Source organism: Mesoplodon densirostris, chromosome 19 (genome assembly GCF_025265405.1).
Source record: "Mesoplodon densirostris isolate mMesDen1 chromosome 19, mMesDen1 primary haplotype, whole genome shotgun sequence".
Classification (NCBI taxonomy): domain Eukaryota; kingdom Metazoa; phylum Chordata; class Mammalia; order Artiodactyla; family Ziphiidae; genus Mesoplodon; species Mesoplodon densirostris.
The window spans coordinates 15,011,323-15,036,064 of NC_082679.1; the positions used below are offsets into that span (position 1 = coordinate 15,011,323).

At 37.3% G+C, this 24,742-nt stretch overlaps 1 protein-coding gene, 1 non-coding gene and 1 pseudogene across 2 annotated transcripts in view; 1 reads left to right on the top strand and 2 right to left on the bottom strand.

Moving 5' to 3' along the window:
* Positions 1–24,742, top strand: part of LOC132480558 (zinc finger protein 569) — a 61,290-nt gene that overhangs the window by 12,146 nt on the left and 24,402 nt on the right. Inside the window, exon 3 of the mRNA XM_060084816.1 lies at positions 16,288–16,345. Within this exon, the coding sequence (XP_059940799.1) occupies positions 16,288–16,345 (58 nt within the window). The remainder of the gene's footprint in view (positions 1–16,287; positions 16,346–24,742) is intronic.
* TRNAV-CAC (transfer RNA valine (anticodon CAC)) lies at positions 733–805 on the bottom strand. Its single transcript has one exon. It is a non-coding gene; the product is annotated as a tRNA-Val (tRNA).
* LOC132480610 (cytochrome c oxidase subunit 3-like) lies at positions 12,527–13,260 on the bottom strand (annotated as a pseudogene).

Consider the following 24,742-nt stretch of genomic DNA (forward strand, 5'->3'; position numbering starts at 1 on the left):
GAGAAATGCAACACATTTCTGTATATTACTCTTGTATCCTGCTACCTTGCTGAATTCATTTATAAGTTCTAATAGTTTTTTGTGTGGAGTCTTTAGGGTTTTCTATATAGAGTATAATGTCATCTACATACAATGACAATTTTACCTCTTCCTGAATGCCTTCATTTCTGTTAGTGTATTTTTTAAATTAATTTTTATTGGAGTATAGTTGCTTTACAATGTTGTGTTAGTTTCTGCTGTACAGCAGAGTGAATCAGCTATATGTATACATATAATCCCTCTTTTTTGGATTTCCTTCCCATTTAGGTCACCTCTGTTGGTATATTTTTGATTGCTAGCATTCTTTTTGATTCTTTCTTATAGTGTCTATTTCTCCCCTTATATTATCTATTTTCCTAATTTGTTCATTAGAGCCCTGAACATATTAGTCATAGTTATTTTAAATGCACTGCACAAACTTTTACTGTGCCCTTTGAAATGTAAATTATTGTGCTAGGCCATGAAGAAGCCATATAAGTAGTCCCTGCTATAAGTGATTCACAGTCCTAGAGAGAGAGACAAATCAACAAATGCTATGGCAGAATGATAAATGCCAATGTTGGGCAAGCTCATGGGATGTAGGAGTAAGATATATCCAATAGAGGGATATCCTGATCAAGGGATAAAGTAGTTTTTTTGTTTGTTTGTTTGTTTTTTGTTTTTTACCATGCTGCGTGGCTTGCAGGATCTTAGTTCCCCAACCAGGGATCGAACCTGGGCCCACAGCAGTGTGGGTGCCAAGTCCTAACCACTGGACTGCCAGGGAATTCCCTGGATAAAGTAGTTCTTAATTTGACTTAAGGACAAGAAGGCATTGGTCAAGTGAAAGATGCAGCTGATCAGCAATCAGGGAATGGTTTCTATGTAGGGGGAAATGATATGCAGTAGCTTTTAAGGGAGTGAGTGCACTGTGTTTCTTTTAAAAGGCACATAACCATAACTTGTGCCCCCTTCCCATGTGATTTAAACATATGTTGCCAAGTGGATGTTAGGACTTGGAATCCAGGGACACATGGGAAGACTAGGGAAAGAGAAGACTAGGGAAAATTTGGGGTGGTGGTGGAAAGAAAATACTCATCCACGATGGAGCCATTTCCCCAGTATGTAAGTTAGCTCAAACTATCTAGAGAATTGCTTTGGGAAATGCAGCCAGGGGTGGGGCTGTCAATGATTTTAGAGTTTTTGGCAAAATTTGGATTCAAGCAGGCAGAGATGATGATAATGACGATGATGATGATACAGATGCCCAAGTTGTTAATGTTTTTTAACTGTATCCAAGCTCATTTCAGGAGGGAAGTATGCATAGTAGTTCAGAAACTGAACAAATGGATATACCTCAAGTAAGTTCTTTACAAAGGGACAAGAAAAATAACATTTGGTATGAATAGAACATCTAACATGAGAATTTGTTTTTAAAGTATTTCTCCAGTCAGTCCACTTTGAATTCCTCCAAATTTATTCTTTTTTCCCTGACGCCTTGCCAATTGCTACTGCTTTGCCTGTAACACTTCGCCGCAGCAACTCCAACATAGCGAATTTACTTAACATTAAGATACCAGCTTAATCCTAACTTCATGTGGGAGGTATTTTGGGGCCCCATACCAGAATAAGCTGAGGGACTTTTGCTGTGTGCCTTCCAAGTGGAGCAATTCTTAAAAGTTTATTGTAATGGAGGGACTTTGGGTTTCTGCTCAGGGACATAGATGGAAAGAGCTCTGCCTCCACACTTAAAACAAGGAAAAAACTGGACGAACTGCAGATTAACAACTTTTTTTGAACTCATCAAAGAACTGAGGTCACAGGGCAACCAAGTAACCTGAAATCTGAGGAAAAACAGATGCCTTCTGGGAGAAACAGGACTTGAGCCTTCACTCACATGGGGTGGATACTGCTGGACACCATATAAGCCAGTAAGAAGATACAGTTAAATTTTTTTAACAACTTGTCAAAGGTTGAATGTGGGCCAGCAAGAGTATAAAGCCACTGAGGAAGTTGCAAATTTGGGAGTTTTCAATCTCTCTTAGGCTTTTCCTCCAGGAATCCCACCAGATGCTCACTGTGAAGATGGAGGAGAACCCTGTGATATCTTTCCTTATGGTGCTGCTTTGGGAAAGGGAACAACAGCACAGACCATCTTTGATGCAGAATAAAAACTTTAGTTTGTATAATAAAAAGCAACAAAAACTGTTACCTTAGGGCACAGGTGGAAACTTATAGCAGTTTAAGAAAGTGAACTGAAAAAAAAAGCACTACCTCTGGGAGTGGGGAAGGAATATGTGCTAGACCTAGCACACAGCTGGAGGAGAGGCAAGAGCATTCATGAAAGCCACATACATAACCAAGACCCAGAGACATGGGGCCTGCCTAAGACTTAGGCTTAGTGAGAATATAAGACACTGCTTTCCTCTACCAACCCCTACTGCCCAACCCCCCATGAGGATAATAAACATCAAATAAAAATAATGAGATTCTCTGTGGGGAACAGCACAGATGGAATACTCATTGCCAAGGGAGAAACGTATATTGAGTAAACATGCCTGGCAAACCAACCCATACCTTAAACACAGGTATCTTTAGAGGAATTTGAAGCCTATGGTACAATGAAGGTAAACACAGCAATGAAAAACCTAAACCTCACCCATCTGCTGACTCAATCCCCTGTGTTAAAAACCTAGCAGAAGGAAAGGCATGCTAATCTGTAAGCATAATAAATACTTAACTTTATATTTGCTGTACTACCCAAGGTGTCCAGCTTTCCAAAAAAATTATAAGGTATGTGAAAAGGCAAGAAATAACACTTCAAAGAGCCAAAGCAATCATCAGAATCAGACTCAGATATGACGTAGATATTGGAACAACCCAATAGGAATTTAGAATAACTATGACTAATATATAATGGATCACATGGGTAATTTCAGCATAGAGCTGGAAACTATAAGAAAAAGTTGAATAGAAATGCTAGAAATCAGAATCACAGCAGAGGTGAATAATGTTTATGATAGACTCATTAGTAGATTGGACACAGCTGGAGAAAGAATCTATGAAATTCAATTTAGAGTAATAGAAATTACCTATACTGAAACACAGTGAGAAAAAGAGTGGGTGAAAAAAGCCAGAATACAGCATCCAAGAGGTATGGGACAGTATAAAAAGTTTCATATATGCTTAATTGGAATCTCAGTTAAGAGAGAGAATGAAGAAGAAATATTTGAAGAAATAATGGCTGAGACTTTTTCAAAGTTAATGACACCAAACCAGTAAACTCAGAGACCACCAAGCAGGATAAATACAAATAAAACAAAAACAAAAAACACTTTTGGGCATATCATTTTTTTTTTTTTTGTGGTATGGGGGCCTCTCACTGTTGTGGCCTCTCCCATTGTGGAGCACAGGCTCCAGATGCGCAGGCTTAGCGGCCATGGCTCATGGGCCCAGCTGCTCCGCGGCATGTGGGACCTTCCCAGACCGGGATACGAACCTGTGTCCCCTGCATCGGCAGGCGGACTCTCAACCACTGCGCCACCAGGGAAGCCCACATATCATATTTTTTAAAAATATACTTATTTATTTATTTGGCTGCTCCAGTCTTAGTTGTGGTGTGCAGGATCTTCATTGCCACGTGCGGGATCTTCATTGCAGCATGCAGAATCTTTAGTTGCGGCATGCAGGACCTTTTAGTTGTGGCATGCAGGCTGTTAGTTGTGGTAGGTGGGATCTAGTTCCCTGACCAGGGATCGAACCTGGGCCCCCTGCATTGGGAGCACAAAGTCTTAACCACTGGACCACCAAGAATGTCCCTGGGCATTATCAAATTTAAACTGCTGAAAAAGAAAGATAAGGAAGAAAATCTTGAAGGCAACTTCAAGAAAATATAAACTTTATGTACTGAGGGACAAGGATAAGAATCACATACAGTAGACTTCTCATTAGATGTCATGCAAGCAAGAAGACAATGGAGACAAATTTTTAAAGTACTGAAAGAGAAAAGCTATCAATACAGGATTCTATACCACTCAAAAATATGCTTCAAAAATGAAAAATAAATACTTTTTCAGGGACTCCCCTGGTGGCGCAGTGGTTAAGAATCCACCTGCCAATGCAGGGGACATAGGTTCAGTCCCTGGTCCAGGAAGATCCCACATGCCACGGAGCAACTAAGCCCATGCAGGGTAACTAAGCCCATGTGCCACAACTACTGAGCCTGCACTCTAGAGCCTGCGAGCCACAACTACTGAAGCCCACTAGCCACAACTACTGAGCCCATGAGCCACAACTACTGAAGCCCATGCACCTAGAGGCTGTGCTCCTCAATAAGAGAAGCCACCACAATGAGAAGCCTGTGTACTGCAACGAGAGAAAGCCCACACGCAGCAATGAAGATCCAATGTGGCCAAAACTAAAAAATAAATAAATAAAATACTTTTCAGACAATCAAAAACTCATTGCAGGCTTCCCTGGTGATACAGTAGTTAAGAATCCACCTGTCAATGCAGGGGACACAGGTTTGAGCCCTGGTCTGGGAAATCCCACATGCTGCGGAGCAACTAAACCCGTGCACCACAACTACTGAGCCTGCACTCTAGAGCCCGCGAGCCACAACTACTGAGCTCACGTGCCACAACTACTGAAGCCTGCATGGCTAGAGCCTGTGCTCTGCAACAAGGGAAGCCACTGCAATGAGAAGTCCAAGCACCACAATGAAGAGTAGCCCCTGCTTGCTGCAACTAGAGAAAGCCCGTGTGCAGCAATGAGACCCAACACGGCCATAAATAAATAAGTAAGTAAGTAAGTAAATAAATAAATAAATTTAAAAAACTGCCAATAGACCTTCTCTACAGGAGATGCAGAAGGAATATGATATCAGTCAAACTTGGATTTGCACAAAGAAATGAAGAGCATTGGAACTGGAATCAATGAAATACAAATAAAATTCATTTCCTTTCTTATACGTAATTGCTCTAAAAGATACGTGATCATCTAAAGTAAATATTGTATGTTTATGGCATAGGTAAAAGTGAAATATATGATGAATATAGAACAAAGGATGGGAGGAATTTGGAATATGTTGTTGTGGTCTTTATACTACAAGTGAAGCAGTGTCATATTATTTGAAGGTAGATGCCGATGTGTTGGGGGGGTGTTCCAAAGAGCACATTTAATCAGAGAAGTGAGAAAATGCAAAAACAAAGGGAAACAGTCAAGCAATTTGAAACAATAATAGCTTAGCCATTAAACAAAGTCAAAGATCTTTAGTTCCTCCTTAAGGTCTGTAGTTAATATTCTGAGCCATCCTTGAGTTGTTTTGCAGATAATGAAACCCCCATCAGGTGGAAAAAGTTAATTGCTGCTTGACCATGAGCGAGTTGACCCCAGCTGGGTTGGAACCAGATTGATGATATTGACTCCTGATTACCTCACCACCAATGAATCAGAAGAAGGTGCACAAGCTGATCATACACCCCCACCCCTCTTACTCACCCTGTCTTTAAAAACCTTTCCTTGCTTGCCTTGCAATAAAGCCTGCCTTTTCTGAAGGTAGATGCAGATTAATAAGAAATATATATTGTAAAACCTAGGGAAACCACTAACATTTTTTTAAAGTATAAATAATAATTCAATAGAAGAGATAAAATGGAATAATAAATAGTGCTTGATTAAGCCAAGCCAAGGCAGAAAAGGGGTGTGTGTGTGTGTGAAGAAACAGAACAAATGGAGCAAGTAGAAAATAGCTTAGAAGATGGTAGATCTTAATCCAACTATATCAGTAGTTATTTTAAATGTTATTATCTAAACACACCAGTTAGAAGATGGAGTTTCTCACATTGGATAAAAGATCCTCTAAAGGCTGTTTACAAAAAACCCATGTAAAATATAAAGATAGATACATTAAAAGTAAATAATGGAGAAATATATATCACAGAAATACCAAAAGAAAGATGGAGTAGCAATTTTAATATTAGAGAAGTAGACTTCATAACAAGGAATAATATCAGGGATGAAGTGTCAGTTCTCTAAGAAGACATAACAATTCCTAAATGTTTATGCAGCTAACAACAGAGCTTCAAAGTATATGAGGCAACAACTAATAGAACTGAAAGGAGAAATTGACAAATGCATAATTATAGTTGGGGGTCTTCTCACTAATCAATGAAAAAGGACGCAGAAAGTCAGTAAGGTTATAGAAGGCCTGAGAAACCTTTATGAATCAACATTCAAGTGTTCAATGTCAGTTTTTCAGTGTTCAAATGTTAATGATATTTATAGAGTACTCCAGCCAGCAACAGCAGAATACATGCCTTCCTCAAGTGCACATGGACATTCACCAAGATAGATCATATTCTGGGCCATAAAACAAACTTCAATAATTTCAAAGCAGTAGAAGTCATTTAAAGTATGTTATCAGACCACAGCAGAATAAAAGTGTAAATCAAGAACAGAATGATAACTGGCTAATCTTCAAATACTTGGAAATTAAACAGAACACTTTGAAATAGCCCAAGGGTCAAAGAGGAAATCTCACTGGAAATTTTAAAATACTTTGAATGAAAATACAGCATATCACAGTCTGTTGGATTCAGCTAAATCAGTACTTAGAGGGAAATTCATAGCACTAAATGCTATATATAATTAAGAAAAAGAGTGCTCATCTTTACTAACTTCCACTTTAAGAAACTAGAGGGAAAAGAGAAGCAAATTAAGCTCAAGGCAAATAAAATGAAAGGGATATTAAAGATTACAGCATAATTTAACAAAATTCAAAACAAAACAATCCAGGAAATCAGTGAACCAAAAACTGGTCCTTAGTAAAGATCAATAAAATTGTTAAATCTCTAGACAGACTGGTTGTGGGGAAAAAAAAGAGACAAGACACAAATTGCCAATATTAGGAATTAAAAATGGGGCATCACACCCCACAGATCTTGAAGGGATAATAAAGGACACACAGCTCTATGCCTGTTAATTTACTAACTTATTTGAATGGACAAATTATTTGAAAGACACAAACTACCAAAATTCACTCAATAAGAAATAACCTGAATAGCTGTATATCTAATAATGAAGTTGAATTTGTGGTTAAAAACCTTCTATGTCACCACAAGCAAAAGCAACAAAAGCAAAAATAAACCAGTGGGACTATATCAAACTAAAAAGCTTTTGCACAGCAAGGGAAACCAACAAAAAATTAAAAGGTAACCTACTGAATGGGAGAAAATATTTGCAAATCATAGATATATGATTGATATGATAAGGATTTAATATTCACAATATATAAAGAGCTCACATAACTCAATAGCAAAGAAACAATCTAATTAAAAAATAGGCAGGGCTTCCCTGGTGGCGCAGTGGTTGAGAGTCCGCCTGCCGATGCAGGGGACATGGGTTCGTGCCCCGATCCCGGAAGATCCCACATGCCGCGGAGCGGCTGGGCCCGCGAGCCATGGCCGCGGAGCCTGTGTGTCCGGAGCCTGTGCTCCGCAACGGGAGAGGCCACAGCAGTGAGAGGCCCGCGTACGGCAAAAAAAAAAAAATAAATAAAAAAAAAATAGGCAAACATTTTCCCAAAGACATACAATAGGCCAACAGGGACATGAAAAGATGCTCAACATCACTAATCATCAGGGAAATGCAAATCAAAACCACAATGACATATAACCTCATACCTGTTAGAATGGCTATTGTCAAAAAGATAAGAAATAAGGGACTTCCCTAGTGGTCCAGTGGTAAAGAATCTGCCCTCCAATGCAGGGGATGCGGGTTCAATCCCTGGTTGGGGAACTAAGATCCCACATGCCATGGGGCAACTAAGCCCGTGTGCCACAACTACTGAGCCCACGTGCCTCAACTAGAGAGCCCACGTACTGCAAACTACAGAGCCCACATGCTCTGGAGTCCATGCACCACAACTAGAGAGAGAAAACCTGCGTGCCACAACTAGAGAGAAATCCTGCATGCCACAACTAGAGAGAAGCCCACATACCACAATGAAGAGCCCGTGCACTGCAATGAAAGATCCTATGTGCCACAACTAAGACCTGACACAGTCAAAAATAATAAATAAATGAATTTTTAAAGAAGAGTGGAGGAACCAATTTTTTAAAAAAAGATAAGAAATAAGTTTTGGTTTGGATGTGTTGTGTTGTGCACTGTTGGTGGGAATGGAAACTGGTATAGCCACTATAGAAAACAGTATGGAGGTTTCTCAGAAAATTAAAACTAGAACTACCGTATGACCCAGCAATTCCATTTCTGGGTTATTTATCCAAAGGAAGAGAAAACACTAATGTGAAAAGATTTATGCATTCCCACAGTCATTGCAACATTATTTACAATAGCCAGTACATGGAAGCAACCTATGTGTCCATCGATGAATGAATGGATAAAGAAATTGTGATATGTAAATAAATGGAATATTATCCAGCCATAAAAAAGAGGAAATCTTACTATTTGTGAAAACATGGATGTACCTTGAGGGCATTATGCTGAGTGGAATAAGTCAGAGAAAGACAAATATCATGTGATCTCTCTTATGTGGTATCTAAAAACACAAACCCACCCCACACACAAAAATATCCAAGCTTATAGCTATAGGGAACAGATTGGTGGTTGCCAGAGGGGAGGGGAGCGGGGAGGTGGAGAGGGAAGAGGGGTGAAATGAGTGAAGGGGGTCAAAATGTGCAAACTTCCAGTTATAAAATAAATCATGGGCATATATGTACAGCAGGCCAACTATAGTTAAAAATAGTCTGTATTGTATATTTGAAAGTTGCTGAGAGTAGATCTTAAAAGTTCTCATCACAAGAAAAATATTTTGTAACTATGTAAGGTGATGAGTATTAGCTAGACTTATTGTGGTAATCATTTTGCAATGTATACAAATATCAAATCATTGTGTCTGTATACCTATGTCAATTATACCTCAATAAAAAAAACACTTTCTAAAAAGGAAACTCTATGCCCAAGTACTTTCACAGGTGAAATAGCAAACATCTAAGGAAGAAATTATAACAATTCTGTATAAACTCTTCCAGAAAATAGAGGATGAGGAACACTTTCCAACTTGTTGTATGAAACAGGTTTACCCTGATACCAAAACCAGACAAACATTACAAGAAAAGAAAACTACAGACCAATATTTTTCACAGATTTAGAAACAAAAATCATCAACATTGAATTGAAAAATTGAATTTAGCAGTATATAAAAAGATAATATATCATGACCAAATGGATTCATCTTGGGAAGGCAAGATGAACTTCAAGTTCATTATTTGAAAATCAGTAATTGTAGTGCACCTGTTAGAGACAGGTTTGGGTGATTTAGGTTAAGTATAAATATTTATTGTAGGTCTCATGCATTTAAGTTAAATAGGAATCATGCTACTGATAATAATAAATCCAATATCTCCAATGCGATTATATAAAACTGGTTGGAGAGCGGCTGTATTTGCCTCTGCTCATCCATGTTGTCACCCGATAAGTAGAAAAGATATAATTCCAACTCCTTATCCAATGAAAAGCTGGGAAACATTGTTAGCAGTGATAAGAGTTAGTATTGTGATAAGAAAAAGGAGTATTTAAAGAATCGATTGATGTTAGGATCTGAGTGCATATATCAGATTGAAAATTCTATAATAGATCATGTGACAGATAATGCTACTGGCACAGATATTATTGAGAAAGTCTGTTTGAAGCTAAGTGATAATTTAAGGGTTTGGATAATAATTCAATGTCAGCTTGAGGTAATTCTTTCTTGTCCTGTGTGAATAAATATTATTGTTGGAATTAAGCTGGTGATAAAAGCATATGAAATAGTGGTGTTTTTTTTTTTTTTTTTTTGCGGTATGCGGGCCTCTCACTGTTGTGGCCTCCCCCGTTGCGGAGCACAGGCTCCGGACGCGCAGGCTCAGCGGCCATGGCTCACGGGCCCAGCTGCTCCGCGGCATATGGGATCCTCCCAGACCGGGGCACGAACCCGTATCCCCTGCATCGGCAGGCGGACTCTCAACCACTTGCGCCACCAGGGAGGCCCGAAATAGTGGTTTTTACATAGGATCGATATATGTTACTTTTGTAGATGTTGGTGTTTGTTATTATGATTGGTATCTTTAGTATAAATAGTGTAACTAGTGTGAAAGAGGTAAATAAGTTTATTACTTCTGTTTTGAGTTGCACCAACTTTTTGGTTCCTAAGACCAATGGATCAATACTATACTTTAAAAGTTGAAAAAGCTGTACTATTAGATATGGAGGCATGAATTAGCAGTTCTTGCATACTTCTTTGGTAAACAAGAAGGTTTAGTCTTCCGTTACTAGATTCACAATCTAGTGTTTTTTAAAACTATATTTACAGTACAAGGGCCATAAAATGATTTTGGGACTTAACGATAGGAGTAAGAGAGGTAAAATGTGAAGAGTTATGAGAGCATTTTCTCGTATGGATGATGGCTTAATATTATTGATAGGGTTTGTATATTTGCCTTGTTGTGCTATGATTAACATATAGAGAGAGTATAAGGCACTAATTACTATAGTAATTCCTATTAGGGTAATGGTGACATTTGATCATGAGAAGGATGATACTACTACAAATAGTTCTCCAGTTAGCTCCAGTTAGCTTAATAGTTGGGGGTAGAGCTAGGTTTGTTAGACTTGCTAGTAATCATCACGTTGCTATTAATGGGAGGAATGTTTTTAGACCTCTGGCCAGAATTATCATTTGGCTGTGAATTTGTTAGTAATTTGAATTTGTGAGGCAGAATGAGATGAATGATGTGAGGCCATGGGCAATTATTAGAGCAGTGGCTCCTATATAACTTCAAGGTGTTTGGATAAGAATGGCTACAAAAACAAGTGCTAAGTGACTGACAGAATAATATGTGATAAGTGACTTTAAGTCTGTTTGGTGTAAACAAATTGAACTCATTATGATTATACCTCATAAGGAGAATATGAGAAAAGGGTATGCTATGAAATCTGTTAATGGGTTTAGTATTGTAATTCATAATATACCATAGCCTCCGAGTTTTAGTAGTACGGCTGCAAGGACTATGGATCCTGCAATGGGGGCTTCTACATATGCTTTAGGCAATCAAAGGTGAAGGCTGTAAGGGGTATTTTACTATAAAGCCTATTATACAGGCTAGTCATATGAAAATGTTGGATAAAGAGATAGATACTGCTTGTGTTCAATATTGAGGTATTAGAAAATTTAGTGAGCCTGTGATATTTTGAATATGTACTAGTGCTACTAAGAGTGGAAGCGACCCTACTAGTGTATAAAATAAGAAATAAACTCCTGCATTAAGTCGTTCAGTTTGATTACCCCACTGGGTAATGATAAGTGTCGGGACTAGTGTTGCTTCAAATAAAATAGAAAATAAGATTCATTCTATGGCAGTGAGTGTTATAATTAGGAATATTTGTTATATAATTAACATAGTAATATATAATTTTTTGAGTTAATGATTGTTTAAATAGGTGAACTTGGCTGGCTATTAGTATTAACGGGAAGAATCATATTAAAATTAATAATGGTGCTGATAAGGAGTTGGAAAAAAATTAGTGAAAAGTTGAGGCTATTGTCATTAAATTGATTAAGAAGAAAAGACTCATGAGACTAATTAATAAGCTGTGGACTGTGGTATTAATTCAGATTATGCTGTTCTTTGATAGTCATGTTAGTGGTGTTAGTATAATTGTAGGAATAATAATTTTTAACATTGGAGGAGATTAAGATTTTGTACATAATCAGTGCCGTATATGTTTGATACTATTATTAGTAAGGACAGTCTTGAGTGTGGCTTTGAAAGCTGTGAATACTAGCAGAACAATTGGCATTATGCTGGCTAGGGTAGAATGTGTATTTAGAATGATCAGGGTTGCTATAATGAATAGTGATAGTATTATGCCTTCTAGGCATACTAGTGAAGATATTAGGTGAGATCGATATATTAATTATCCTATAAGAGATACTGTGAATGCTATAATAATATTTATATATACTAAAGGCACTTGATAATGAACTTAATCATAACCTAACAAGTCAAAATAATTTATTTTAGTTTAAACTAACTACCATATTCAGTTCATTCTAGTCCTTTTTGGTTAGGCTAGGTGTTGCTTGTAATAAAATTAGGAATAAAGCTATAATGAGTGTTGTTTTTAGATTATTTGTCTGAGATGCTCAGGGTAAGGGTAAAGGAGAGCAATTTCTAAGTCAAAAAGGAGGAATGTAATGGCTACTAAGAAAAGTTTTATGGAAAATGGTACATGTGTTGATCCTATAGGGTCAAACCCACATTCATAAGAACTTGTTTTTTTCTGTGTAAATATTTAATTGGGGAAGTCAGAATGCAAATAATACAACTAGTGAGGCTAGTGCTATGTTTGTAATTAATGTCAGTATTAGATTTATTATTCTTTTTTGGATTATACTGAAACTGATTGGAAGTCAACTGTACTGTTTAATACTAAAAGAATAAGATCCTCATCAATAAATGAATATGTAAAGGAATAGTCATACTACATCTACAAAATGTCAATATCAGGCAGCAGCTTCGAAGCCAAAATGATGGTTAGATGAGAAGTGATATTTTAATTGATGTAAGAAGCAAATGATAAGGAAAGTAGAGCCATAATTACATGTAGTCTGTGGAATCCTGTAGCTATGAAGAAAGTTGATCCATTTGAAATTGTAAAGGATGTTTCGTAGTATTCTAAGGCCTGTAGACTTGTAAAATGAAAGCCTAGGGCAATTTTAATAAGAGCTTAGAGTATGTGTTTGCAGTTTCCTTCTATGAGGCTGTGGTGGGCTCAGGTAATGGATACCCTTAATACAGAGGTATTAAGAAGTGTTACTTCTAATGGATTTAGGGGACGGATGCCTGTTGGTGGTCAGCATCCACCTAGTTCAGGTGTAGGGATAAGGCTTGAGTGATAGAAGGCTCAGAAAAAGCCAGTAAAAAAGAGCACTTCTGAAATAATAAGATTATTCCATATTGAAGTCCTTTTTGAACAACTAATGTATAATGGCCTTGGGAAATGCTTTCTCGGATGATGTCTCATCATCATTAATACGTTGTTAAGGCCTAGTGATAATAACGTTGAATTGAAGTGAAATCATGTAATTAGGCCTGATGTTATTATTAGAAGGGCTGAGAGAGCTCCTATAAGGAGTCAGGGACTGGGATTTACTATGTGATATGCATAGGTTTGGTGGGTCATTGTGTATTGTCATGTAGATAAAGACTTACTAGTAAGGTAAACGCATAAGCTTGAATGATGGCAATGGCGATTTCGAGGATAGTAAGTAATACAAGGATAATAAATGTAATGAGGGCTGTGGTGGTGCTAATATTCAGCAGTGCTAGAGTCACTCCTCTAATTAAATGAATAATAGATGTGCTGCTGTGATGTTAGCTGTTAATTGTACGGCTAAAGCTATTGGTTAAGAATGAATAAACTAATAGTTTCGATGATTACTAGTACAGGAATAAGAGGAACTGGTGCTCCTTGTGGTAGAAAATGAGCTAAGGATGCTTTTGTTTTATGACAAAAGCCTGTAATTACAGTTCCTGCCCGTAGGGGAATTGCTGTTCCTAGATTTATTGAGTTGTGTAGTAGGTGTAAATGAATGTGGTAATAGTCCTAATAGATTTGTTTGTTTGTTTTCTTTTGCGGTACGCGGGCCTCTCACTGTTGTGGCCTCTCCCGTTGCGGAGCACAGGCTCCGGACGCGCAGGCTCAGCGGCCACGGCTCACGGGCCCAGCTGCTCCGTGGCATGTGGGATCTTCCCGGACAGGGGCACGAACCCATGTCCCCTGCATCGGCAGATGGACTCTCAACCACTGCGCCACCAGGGAAGCCCCCTAATAGATTTGTTGATCCAATAAATAAGATGAGTGATATTAGTATTAGTGCTCAGGTTTGTCCTTTGTGATTGTGAATAACTATTATTTGTTTCAGGGTTAGCTGAACTAGTCATTGTTGAATAGAAATTATACGATTATTGATTAGTTGATTAGGTGTTGGGAGTAAAATGCTCGGGAATATGATAATTAAGATAATGATAGGAAGTCCTATTATTGTTGGGATAATGGAAGAGGCAAATAGATTTTCGTTCATTTTGTTTCTCAAGGGGTAGGTTGTTTTTGTATCTTGGTAGACATCAACTCTGGGTTTGAATAATATATTTTGAAATTTTTAATTGGAATATAATAAATAGGAGTAGAATTATTGATAGAATAATAATAAATCGTGTTGCTATATCCAGTTGTAGCATATCATTAAGGGGAGTTTTAACTCCCAGTCTTTTTTTTTTTTCTTAAGGTATTTTTATTTATTTATTTATTGGCTGCATTGGGTCTTTGTTGTTGCTTGAGGCTTTCTCTAGTTGAGGCAAGTGGGGACTACTTTTTGTTGTGGTGCACGGGCTTCTCATTGCGGTGGCTTCTCTTGTTGAGGAGCATGGGCTCTAGGTGCGCAGGCTTGCGTAGTTGTGGCGCAGGGGCTTAGTTGCTCCGCAGCATGTGGGATCTTCCCAGACCAGGGATCGAACCCATGTGCCCTTCATTGGCAGGCGGATTCTTAACCACTGTGCCACCAGGGAAGTCCCCCTAACTCCCAGTCTTTAACTTAAAAGGTTAGTACTGTTTAGCTTCTTAATGAATTTATAATATTGATGCAGATCATTTTTCAAAGTATTTTAGTGGTACTAAAATGGGTATAAAACTATGATTTGATCCACAAATTTCTGAGCATTGTCCGTAATATAGACCTCATTGTGTTGATATGAGAGTTGTTTGATTTCGGTGTCCTGGAATTGCATATATATTATATAATACATCAGGGGTCCCCAACCCCCGGGCTGCAGACTGGTACTGGTCTTTGGCCTGTTAGGAACCGGGCCGCACAGCAGGAGGTGAGCGGCGGGCAAGCAAGCAAAGCTTCATCTGCCACTCCCCACTGCTCGCATTACCGCCTGAACCATCCCCCCCGCCACCATCCGTGGAAAAATTTTCTTCCACAGAACCGGTCTTTGGTGCCAGAAAGGTTGGGGACCAATGCCACATATAATACATTATATGTATAACCGTGCATTAATTAATTACCCCATGCTTATATGCGTGTATGTTAACCCAGAGGTCCACAACCTTTTTGGCACCAGGAACCAGCTTCCTGGAAGACAGGTTTTCCACTGTGGCAGGGGGCATGATTCAGGCCGTAATGCCAGCGAGCGATGGTTCAGGCGGTAATGCCAGCGATGGGGAGTGCCATGCTCTCGCGCTACTCACCTCCTGCTGTGCGGCCCGGTTCCTAACAGGCCGCAGACTGCCGGGAGGTTGGGGACCCCTGCATTAACCTGTTGATAGTACATGCTACATCATACATATAATCATGCATTATTTACCCCATGCTTATAAGCATGTACATTATATTATGAATATTACATAATACATAATATTATTAATCGTACATAGTACACTGTTTTATGATTCAGTTTGTATTTGGGCGAAATAGTATGTTAATTGTTTTTTAAAAAATCAAATAGTGCTACTAGACTTGTAATAAGAATAAGAAAAACTATACCCTGTTCCTTTTTTCTCCCCATCTCTAATTCCTGTCCCCAGAAAGAATCACTTTCAACTCTTAACTGTGCCTTCTTTTGTTTACTCCGTTTTTCCAAATCATATGTTTATCCTGCTATTATTTGACACTTTTCAGATTTAGATTTTTTATACTATAGAAAATAAGAATTAAACGTTCTTACCACCACCAGTACCTCTGATACGCATCACTCACACACATAAACTTCTCCTGACTCTTTTCTCAAAATATAAAATTGTCACCATTTTAGTTAAATTCCCATTTAGTTTGTACTTAAAATATTTCTTTTTAAAAGTCTCAATACACTAAAATACCTTAGGTGTGTTGTCAGTTTCATAATTTTCTTGGTGACGTGCTTTCATGAAGCTATATGTCTTTCTGCTCCACGTGAACTGTTTATTCTCTGATCTATTGATAAATTCATGGGGCATCTCCTACATATGTACTTCTATTCCTGTTCACCATATGCATAAGCTCCACGTGATGTAGTAGTCATCTTTATACCTGGGGAATGTATATTCTTGGCCTTTCTGATGGCTCCAAGTATCATTTTGCCATAGAGTGACCTTTAATCTACCTTGTGGGTGCAGATTTCTGAAACTGCAAAACAAACCTTGTTTAATGGCTTTTATTCTCTTCTCCAGCTCTGCCTTCTCAGGCCCAGTCCACTCCCAGAAAGAAAAGGAAATGACTGAGTTGCAGGTAAATTTTAAGTAGTATATTTGTTCCCTGCCTTATTTTACAGTGCAGTTTAAGGGAATTGCAGTAATCCATACACTAAATTGGAAAATCCTATACAGATAAAACATATTTTCAGAGGAAACAGAGTTGGAAGATTAAGACCAGGAAAGAGTTAAAATATGATTATGCAGAAATGCTTTCATTCAGAGAGATTAAAGTTGGGCTTCAATTTTGAATTTCATTATAATAGGTAAACAAGGGCAGAAATTCATTACATAATTTGCATTGTCCATAAGAATAAAAATGAACATTTATTAGCAGAAGTAAGTTTTCATTGGCACCTAGGTCAATGAATACATTGTAGCGAGACTTCCCATAGTTGGTAAACCCAGTATTTCTAGTGGTCTTTTTTTTTTTTTTTAATAATTTTAAAGTCTTTGCCATGCCACACGGCTTGCAGAATCTCAGTTCCCCAACCAGGGGTTAAATCCAGGCCACGGCAGTCAAAGTGCCAAATCCTAACCACTAGACTACCAGGGAACTCCCCACTGATGGTCTGTTTTGATCGAGGATAAGGCAAAGAATATATGTCAAAATAGCCCAGCATTGGAAAGAATGCAAATCAACATCAACAGAAAATGGAATAAATTATAGTGTTTCATGCATTGGACACTACACACACACACACACACACACACACACACACACACACACACACACACACACACACACACACACACACACACACACACACACACACACACACTCCCCAAAGCAGATTACTGCTACTTATAACAACATAGATAATCTCATAAACATGTGTCATAAGAGAAGTCAGAAATAAGAATACATTCTATGTGATTCCATATATATGAAGTTAGAAAACTAATCTCAGTGACAGAAAATAGTGGTTACCCCTGAAGGGGTACTGGGAAGGGACATGAGGGAATCTTCTAGTATGCTGAAAATGCTCTGTATTTTGACCTGAGTGGTAGGTACACAAATACATAAATGTATTAAAATGTCTCAGTTTGTACACTTAAGATTAATGCATTTAACCACATTATTCTATGCTTTCATACCTTATGTTTAAAAAAACTAGAATATCTGAAGAAATGGATGGGATGTGTCTTTCAAATGACCCTGTATAATTATCTTTTTCCATGTGTGTTTGCTGAGATTCAGCCACAGTCTAAAGTAATCATTTATGGTAAATTCTTATAATTTTAGTCCACTAGAATGTGAACAAAGAGTATGCTTTATTTGGTTTACTGCTGTATCTCCAGACCCTAGAAGAATGCCTGGTATATGTGGTTTTTGTGAATGTTTGTGGTTTTAATGAATTGAATCCATGGTTCCTTATTTCTTCTTCATTTTACTCTTAGAATAAGTAATGTCTGTCTCCTCTTCAAGGACATTTCCTTTTCCTCAGAACTTCATCCGTTTTCTTCAGACTTCCTTTGGAATCTTTCTCTTTCAGATTTATCCTGCACTCTTAGCTACTGAACAAATCTCACTTTACTGCCTTTTCACCTTTAGCTCAAAGCTTTGCTATACTGAGATATACCTTTCTTTGACCAGGTGCCCCTATCTAGCAGCTTCTCTGTATCTCTAGTTTTTTCCTCAATTAATTTTCAAAGTGAATACATGTTTAACCAGCATAAGCACTGGATCAAGAAATGGAATATTACACTAACACCCATTAGACTCCTGCACCTTTCCCAGTTATTACCCTCACCCCAGGGGCAACCACTGTTCAGATTATATCACTATAGATTATTTATGCCTATTTTTAAACTTTATGTAACCTATATACTTTGTGTCTGACTTCTTTTGCTTAATATTTTGTTTGTCAGATTCATGTTGAATCATTGCATGTAAGTAGTTTACTTAACCTTAACTACTGTATATTATTTAATTAATGTGAATAAACCATAATTTTATTTATCCATTCTATTACTGATAGGCATTTAGGTAACAATTAAAATATTGTTCCTATGAATTTTCTTGTAGGTTTTTGTTGCACATATGTACATGTTTCTTTCTACCAAAGTAGAATTTCTGAGTCATAAGTGATGTTTAAGATTACCTTTTATTGATACTGCCAAACAGTTTTCCAAAGTGATTGTCCAAAACTGTACTCTTAACAGTGTATGAGAGTTCTGATTACTGCAAGACAACCATCTTGAGTGTATTTTCTACAGTCACTAGCTGTTTTTTTGGCATAATATCAAACTCATAGGCAGTAAAAAAAGAAGCTCAACTAAATCTTAGTACATAAAAATTATATTCTCCTATTGATACAATCATCATAAAGTAAATTGGCAAAACTTGACAACAATCTTAGTAATACATATGGCAGACCCAATCTGGTATTTAAATACATATTTACAAACTAAATTAAAATCCAATAGAAAACTGCATATAGAACATGAAAAAGAAATCCACAATTGAAAAAGTAAGAACAAATGCCCGATAAAAATTGTAAATAATAATAAAAACTAATCTCTATTGTTAATTAAAGTTTTACATCGATTACCTCATATAGACTTCATAAAGAATCTTCATTTTTTTTCAGGAGTTAAGAAACAAGCATAGAAAGATTAAGAAATTTGCTCAAGGTCATAGGTAAAGGATGTAGTAGAATCAGGATTTAGTCCCAGGTGGTGTAACTGTGAAGCCTGTAAACTTAACCACAGTCTTGTATGACCTCAGCCTCACTCATGATTAATGAAATGCAAATAAAATGATTTTCTAAAATAACCATCAGATTAGTCCAGTTTTTCATCATATCTCAAATCTGATCACTTGTCAACATTTCCATGACTCTTGTAACCCAGGCCGTATCATCTCTTACCTGGAAGTACTTCAGTAACTGCCTGTTAATCTCCCTGCATATATTCTTAACCATCTGTAGTCCATTCTCCAGAGGACAACTGAAGTGATAATTTAAAAACCTGAGGTGTTAACTTCTCTGTTTAAAATCATCTAATGGCTTCGCATTACACTTGGAATAAAATCCAGGTTTCTTATTGTCCTTTACAAAACCCTTCATGATATGCCTTCTTCCTATGTCTTTACCATTATCTTTTGCTACACCCTCCCTCATTCACTGTCTTTCAGTGATACTAGCTTTTTCCACACTTGGAACAGACAAAGTTTATCCCTGGGGAACTTTGAACATGCTAGTAAAGCTACCAGAAAAGACTAAAGTCCCAACTCAAACAGCTCCCTCTTACTCAGTTCTATTCAGGTCTTCGATTGATTGGATGACGCCTACCCATATTAGGGAGGACGATTTGCTTTACTCACTTTACTGACCCAAATGTTAATCTCATGTAGAAATACCCTCACAGACACACCCAGAGTAATGTTCAGCCAAATGTCTGGGCAACCTGCGACCCGGTCAGGTTGACATAAGATCAACCATTACACTATCTTATTCTATCTTACCTATTTACATGTTTATGTTTTCATTTGTTTCCCTCAACTAGTATGTAAGTTCCAGGAGGACCAGAACTTATGTCTGTCTTACAGCTATATCCTTAGGCTCTAAACCAGTGCTGGGCACATCTAGTAAGTCGGTAACTTATTGAATAAAAAAACATAACTTCAGGGCTCAAATAAGACTTATTTTCTCATTCTCTTCAGTGGCAATTAATATTCATAATGAAAACCTCAACTACTATGAGACCCTCAAATAGTCTCTGAGCTATCAGAAAAAAAAGTTCAATTGTTTAATTCTCCTGTTCCACTACTTTAACATATAGGGGAAATAGAAGAGTTGAGATTTAGGAGGTATTGGTGAGACTGAGTCAAATGAACTTGTTGACACATTGTACCTAGGTGTTGAAGAAGAGGTAGGAATCAAAACTTATGCTACAATTCCATTTTTCAGAAAAGGTGTTAGTGTTGCCATTAATCAAGATAAGAAAGTTAATAGCAAAAATTGCTGTATATTATATCTCCTCACAATGTTACCTGAAATAGTGAACTACCAATGGCAAACTACTAACTGGATTCTAGGTAGTAAATAAACATATGATAATTAGAAAAGCAAAATTTCATGTTAGAAAAGACTATATTTTTACAGTCTGTCAAAAAAGCAAGGATTCATGAAAGAATCTCATCATTTTCCTAGCTGTCCCCTTTTCTATTGAGAATGATTAACTCTTAAAAGAGAATTTAAGAGAATATTTGTTCCAACATTTTCATTTTATAGATGGGAAGCTTTTGACCCAGAGAAATTTTAAACATTGTTTAAGTAAAGCCATATCAGTGCAGTTTAAAAGAAAGAAAAAAGGCTATTTGTTAATATCAGGTACTATAAAATTCAAGACAGTGAGCTTTATTTTTTTATCTTAGTTGATTTACAATGTTGTGCTAATCTCTGCTATATAGAAAAGTGATTCAGTTATACACATATATACATTGTTTTTTTAATATTCTTTTCCATTATGGTTTATCCCAGGAGATTAGATATAGTTCCCTGTGCTATATAGTAGACCTTGTTGCTTATCTATTCTAAGCGTAATAGTTTGCATCTGCTAACCCCAAACTCCCAGCCCACCCCTCTCCCTCCCCTCCTCCCCCTTGGCAACCACAAGTCTGTTCTCTGTGTCTGTGAGTCTGTTTCTGTTTTGTAGATAAGTTCATTTGTGCCATATTTTAGATTCTACATATAAGTGATATCATATGGTATTTGTCTTTCTCTTTCTGACTACACTTAGTATGATAATCTCTAGTTGCATCCATGTTGCTGCAAATGGCATTATTTCATTCTTTTTTTATGGCTGAGTAGTATTCCATTGTATATATGTACCATATCTTCTTTATCCATTTATCCAAGACTGTAAGCTTTAAAAAAACAAAAAGAATGATGCTTTAAAATGCTGATAAGTGTGTTAGGTAATAAAGATAAATAGTTAGGACTACTTCTGTACCAAATAAACTGCAGAAAATTTACTATAAGGAATACTGTGAAAAATAAGAAGAAACATATCAATAGGAAACTTTTATTGGTCTGTCTTAGCTCATGATAGACACATAAAGCAGACAACAAAATGAACATAACTACCAATAATTTGATAGAGCTAATTGATTATCATAGCTTATAGCCTGGAAACAATTAATATCCTTTTTTTGATATGGAAAAACTAAAAAACTGACCGTATATTAGGCCTGAATAAAGCTCAATAAATTTCAAAAGTACAAACTGTACATGTTCCAGAATGCAATTACATAGGAAGTTAATAATAAAAATTCAAAAAGAAAACATTTCCACATGGAAATTTAAAAACTAGCATAAGCAACTTAGATCAAGAAAGACATAAAAATTTATGTTACAGAACATCTAAAAAATAACATACAGAAGAAAACCTGCAGGCTGAATAATAATATGTTAATAAATATAAGCAAAATGAACAAAATATAGTTCTAGAAATTAGAAACAATGTGAGAAAATAGAAGAAGGAATTGATGAGAATAAACTTGAAGTCAGTGAGAACACAGAAAATTGAACTAATACAGAGCTGCTTTTGCTTCCATCTCTCTCTTCTCTCATCTTTTTTAAAAATTATTATTTTAAAATCTAGGAAGAGAGGGAGAAATAGAATAAACAGCAATATACCCAGTACCTGGAATTAGCATATTTATTATTTTGTCATTTTTGCTTTGAGATATTTTTCAATAAAATAATTAGAATATTACACATACTCTGTCCCCAGAGTCAGTCACTTTCATGAATGTTATGTATATCAAGAGTCCATAGGGCTTCCCTGGTGGCACAGTGGTTGAGAGTCCGCCTGCCGATGCAGGGGACACGGGTTCGTGCCCCGGTCCGGGAACATCCCACATGCCAGCGGAGCATCTGGGCCCATGAGCCATGGCCGCTGAGCCTGCGTGTCTGGAGCCTGTGCTCCACAATGGGAGAGGCCACAACAGTGAGAGGCCCGTGTACTGCAAAAAAAAAAAAAAAAAAAAAAAAAGAGTCCATGGTTTTATGTTTTTCCCACACTGATTTGTATGTATGAATATTTTATAATGTTGCTCTCTGTTTTAGATTTTTAAATAATAGGGAATGGGCTTCCCTGGTGGCGCAGTCATTGAGAGTCCACCTGCTGATGCAGGGGACACGAGTTCGTGCCCCGGTCTGGGAAGATCCCACATGCCGCGGAGCGGCTGGGCCCATGAGCCATGGCCACTGAGCCTGTGTGTCCAGAGCCTGTGCTCTGCAATGGGAGAGGCTACAACAGTGAGAGGCCCGTGCAAATAAATAAATAAATAAATAATAGGGAACATAATGGACTGACAGTTCTGCAACTCACTTTTTTCACTCCATATTGTTTTCAAGACATATTCATGTTAATATATGTATTTCTGACTTTACATCCTCTTCTACTGTTTTATTTTTCCTTATGTCAATAGCATTCTATCTTTTTTTTTTTTTTTTTTTTTTTTTTTTTGCGGTATGCGGGCCTCTCACTGTTGTGGCCTCCCCCGTTGCGGAGCACAGGCTCCGGACGCGCAGGCTCCGGACGCGCAGGCTCAGCGGCCATGGCTCACGGGCCCAGCCGCTCCGCGGCACATGGGATCCTCCCAGACCGGGGCACGAACCCGTATCCCCTGCATCGGCAGGCGGACTCTCAACCACTTGCGCCACCAGGGAGGCCCAGCATTCTATCTTAATTACCATGTCTTTATTATTATAAATCTTGGTATCTGATAATGAAAACAAATCCTCCATCTTTGTTTTTCTTTAACATTGCTGTAGCTATTTGTAGTGATTTATATTTCCTTAGAAATTTTAGAATTAGTCAATTTCCACAATTAAAACTGCTTAGGTTTTTATTTCAAATTGAACTGAATTATGTTTACAAATATATCATCTGCAAATAGACACTTTTCATCACTTTGAATTCTCATGCCCCCCCTTTTCTCTTGCCTTATTTCAATTGCTAAATGTTCAGTATAATGCTGAATAGATGTGGTGGCAGTCATCTTTGTTTCATTCTCAGTCTTAAGGGTATACTTTCAGTGATTCACCAGTAAGTACGATATTCCATGAAAGTTTTTTGTAAATACTCTTACAGATGAAGGAAATTTCCTTTTATTCCTAGCCTGCTAAGGGGGTCTATCATGAATTGGTATTGACTTTTGTCATACAATTTTCTTGTATATGTGATCTTTTTTAAAAAATAAATTTATTTTATCTATTTATTTTGGCTGCTTTTGCTCTTTGTTGTGGTGCGTGGGCTTCTCATTGCGGTGGCTTCTCTTGTTACGGAGCACAGGCTGTAGGCGTGCAGGCTTCAGTAGTTGTGGCTCGCGGGCTCCAGAGCGCAGGCTCAGCAGCTGTGGCCCATGGGGTTGGTTGCCCTGCAGCATGTGGGATCTTCCTGGACCAGGGCTCGAACCCGTATCCCCTGCATTGGCAGGCAGATTCCTAACCACTGTGCCACCAGGGAAGCCTGTATGTGTGATCTTGATCAAATAATATTTCTCCTTTTTTTCTGTTAATTTGGTCAATTAAAGTGATCAATTTTTAAAATCGAAGTATAGTTGATTTACAGTATTGTGTTAGTTTCAGGTGTACAGCCCAAGAGATTCAGTTATAAATATATATATTCAGATTATTTTCAATTATAGATGTTGAAATATAAATACAAGATATTGAATATAATATCCTGTGCCATAGAGTAAATCCTTGTTGCCTGTCTGTTTTTTGTATAGTACTTTGTATCAGTTAATCTCATACTCCTAATTTGTCCCTCCCCCTCCCCTTTGGTAACCATAAGTTTGTTTTCTATGTCTGTGAGTCTGTTTCTATTTTGTATATAGATTCATTTATATTATTTTTTAGAGTCCATATATAAGTGATATCATAATATTTGTCTTTGACTTACTTCACTAAGTATAATATTCTCTAGGTCCATTCATGTTGCTGCAAATGGCAGTATTTCATTCACTTTATGGCTACTAACATTCCATTGTGTATATGTACCACATCTTCTTAAGCCACTCGTCTCTTGATGGGCACTTGGGTTATTTCCATGTCTTGGCTATTGTAAATAGTGCTGCCATGAATATTGGGGTGCATGTATCTTTTCAAATTAGAGTTTTCATTTTTCCTGGATATATATCCAGGAGTGGGATTGCTGGATCATATGGTAGCTCTTTCTTTTTTATCCAATCTGCCATCCTGTGTCTTTTGATTGGAGCATTTATTCTATTGATATTAAAAGTAATTATTGATAGGTATATACTTTTTGCCATTTTAAACCTTGTTTTCCAGTTGTTTTTCCAGTTCTTTGTTCATTTCTTCTTTTTGTTTTTTTTTTCCTTTGTGGTTTGATGGTTTTCTTTTGTTTTATGCTTGAGTTCCTATCTTTGTTTTTTGTGAATCTGTTATGTTTTTGA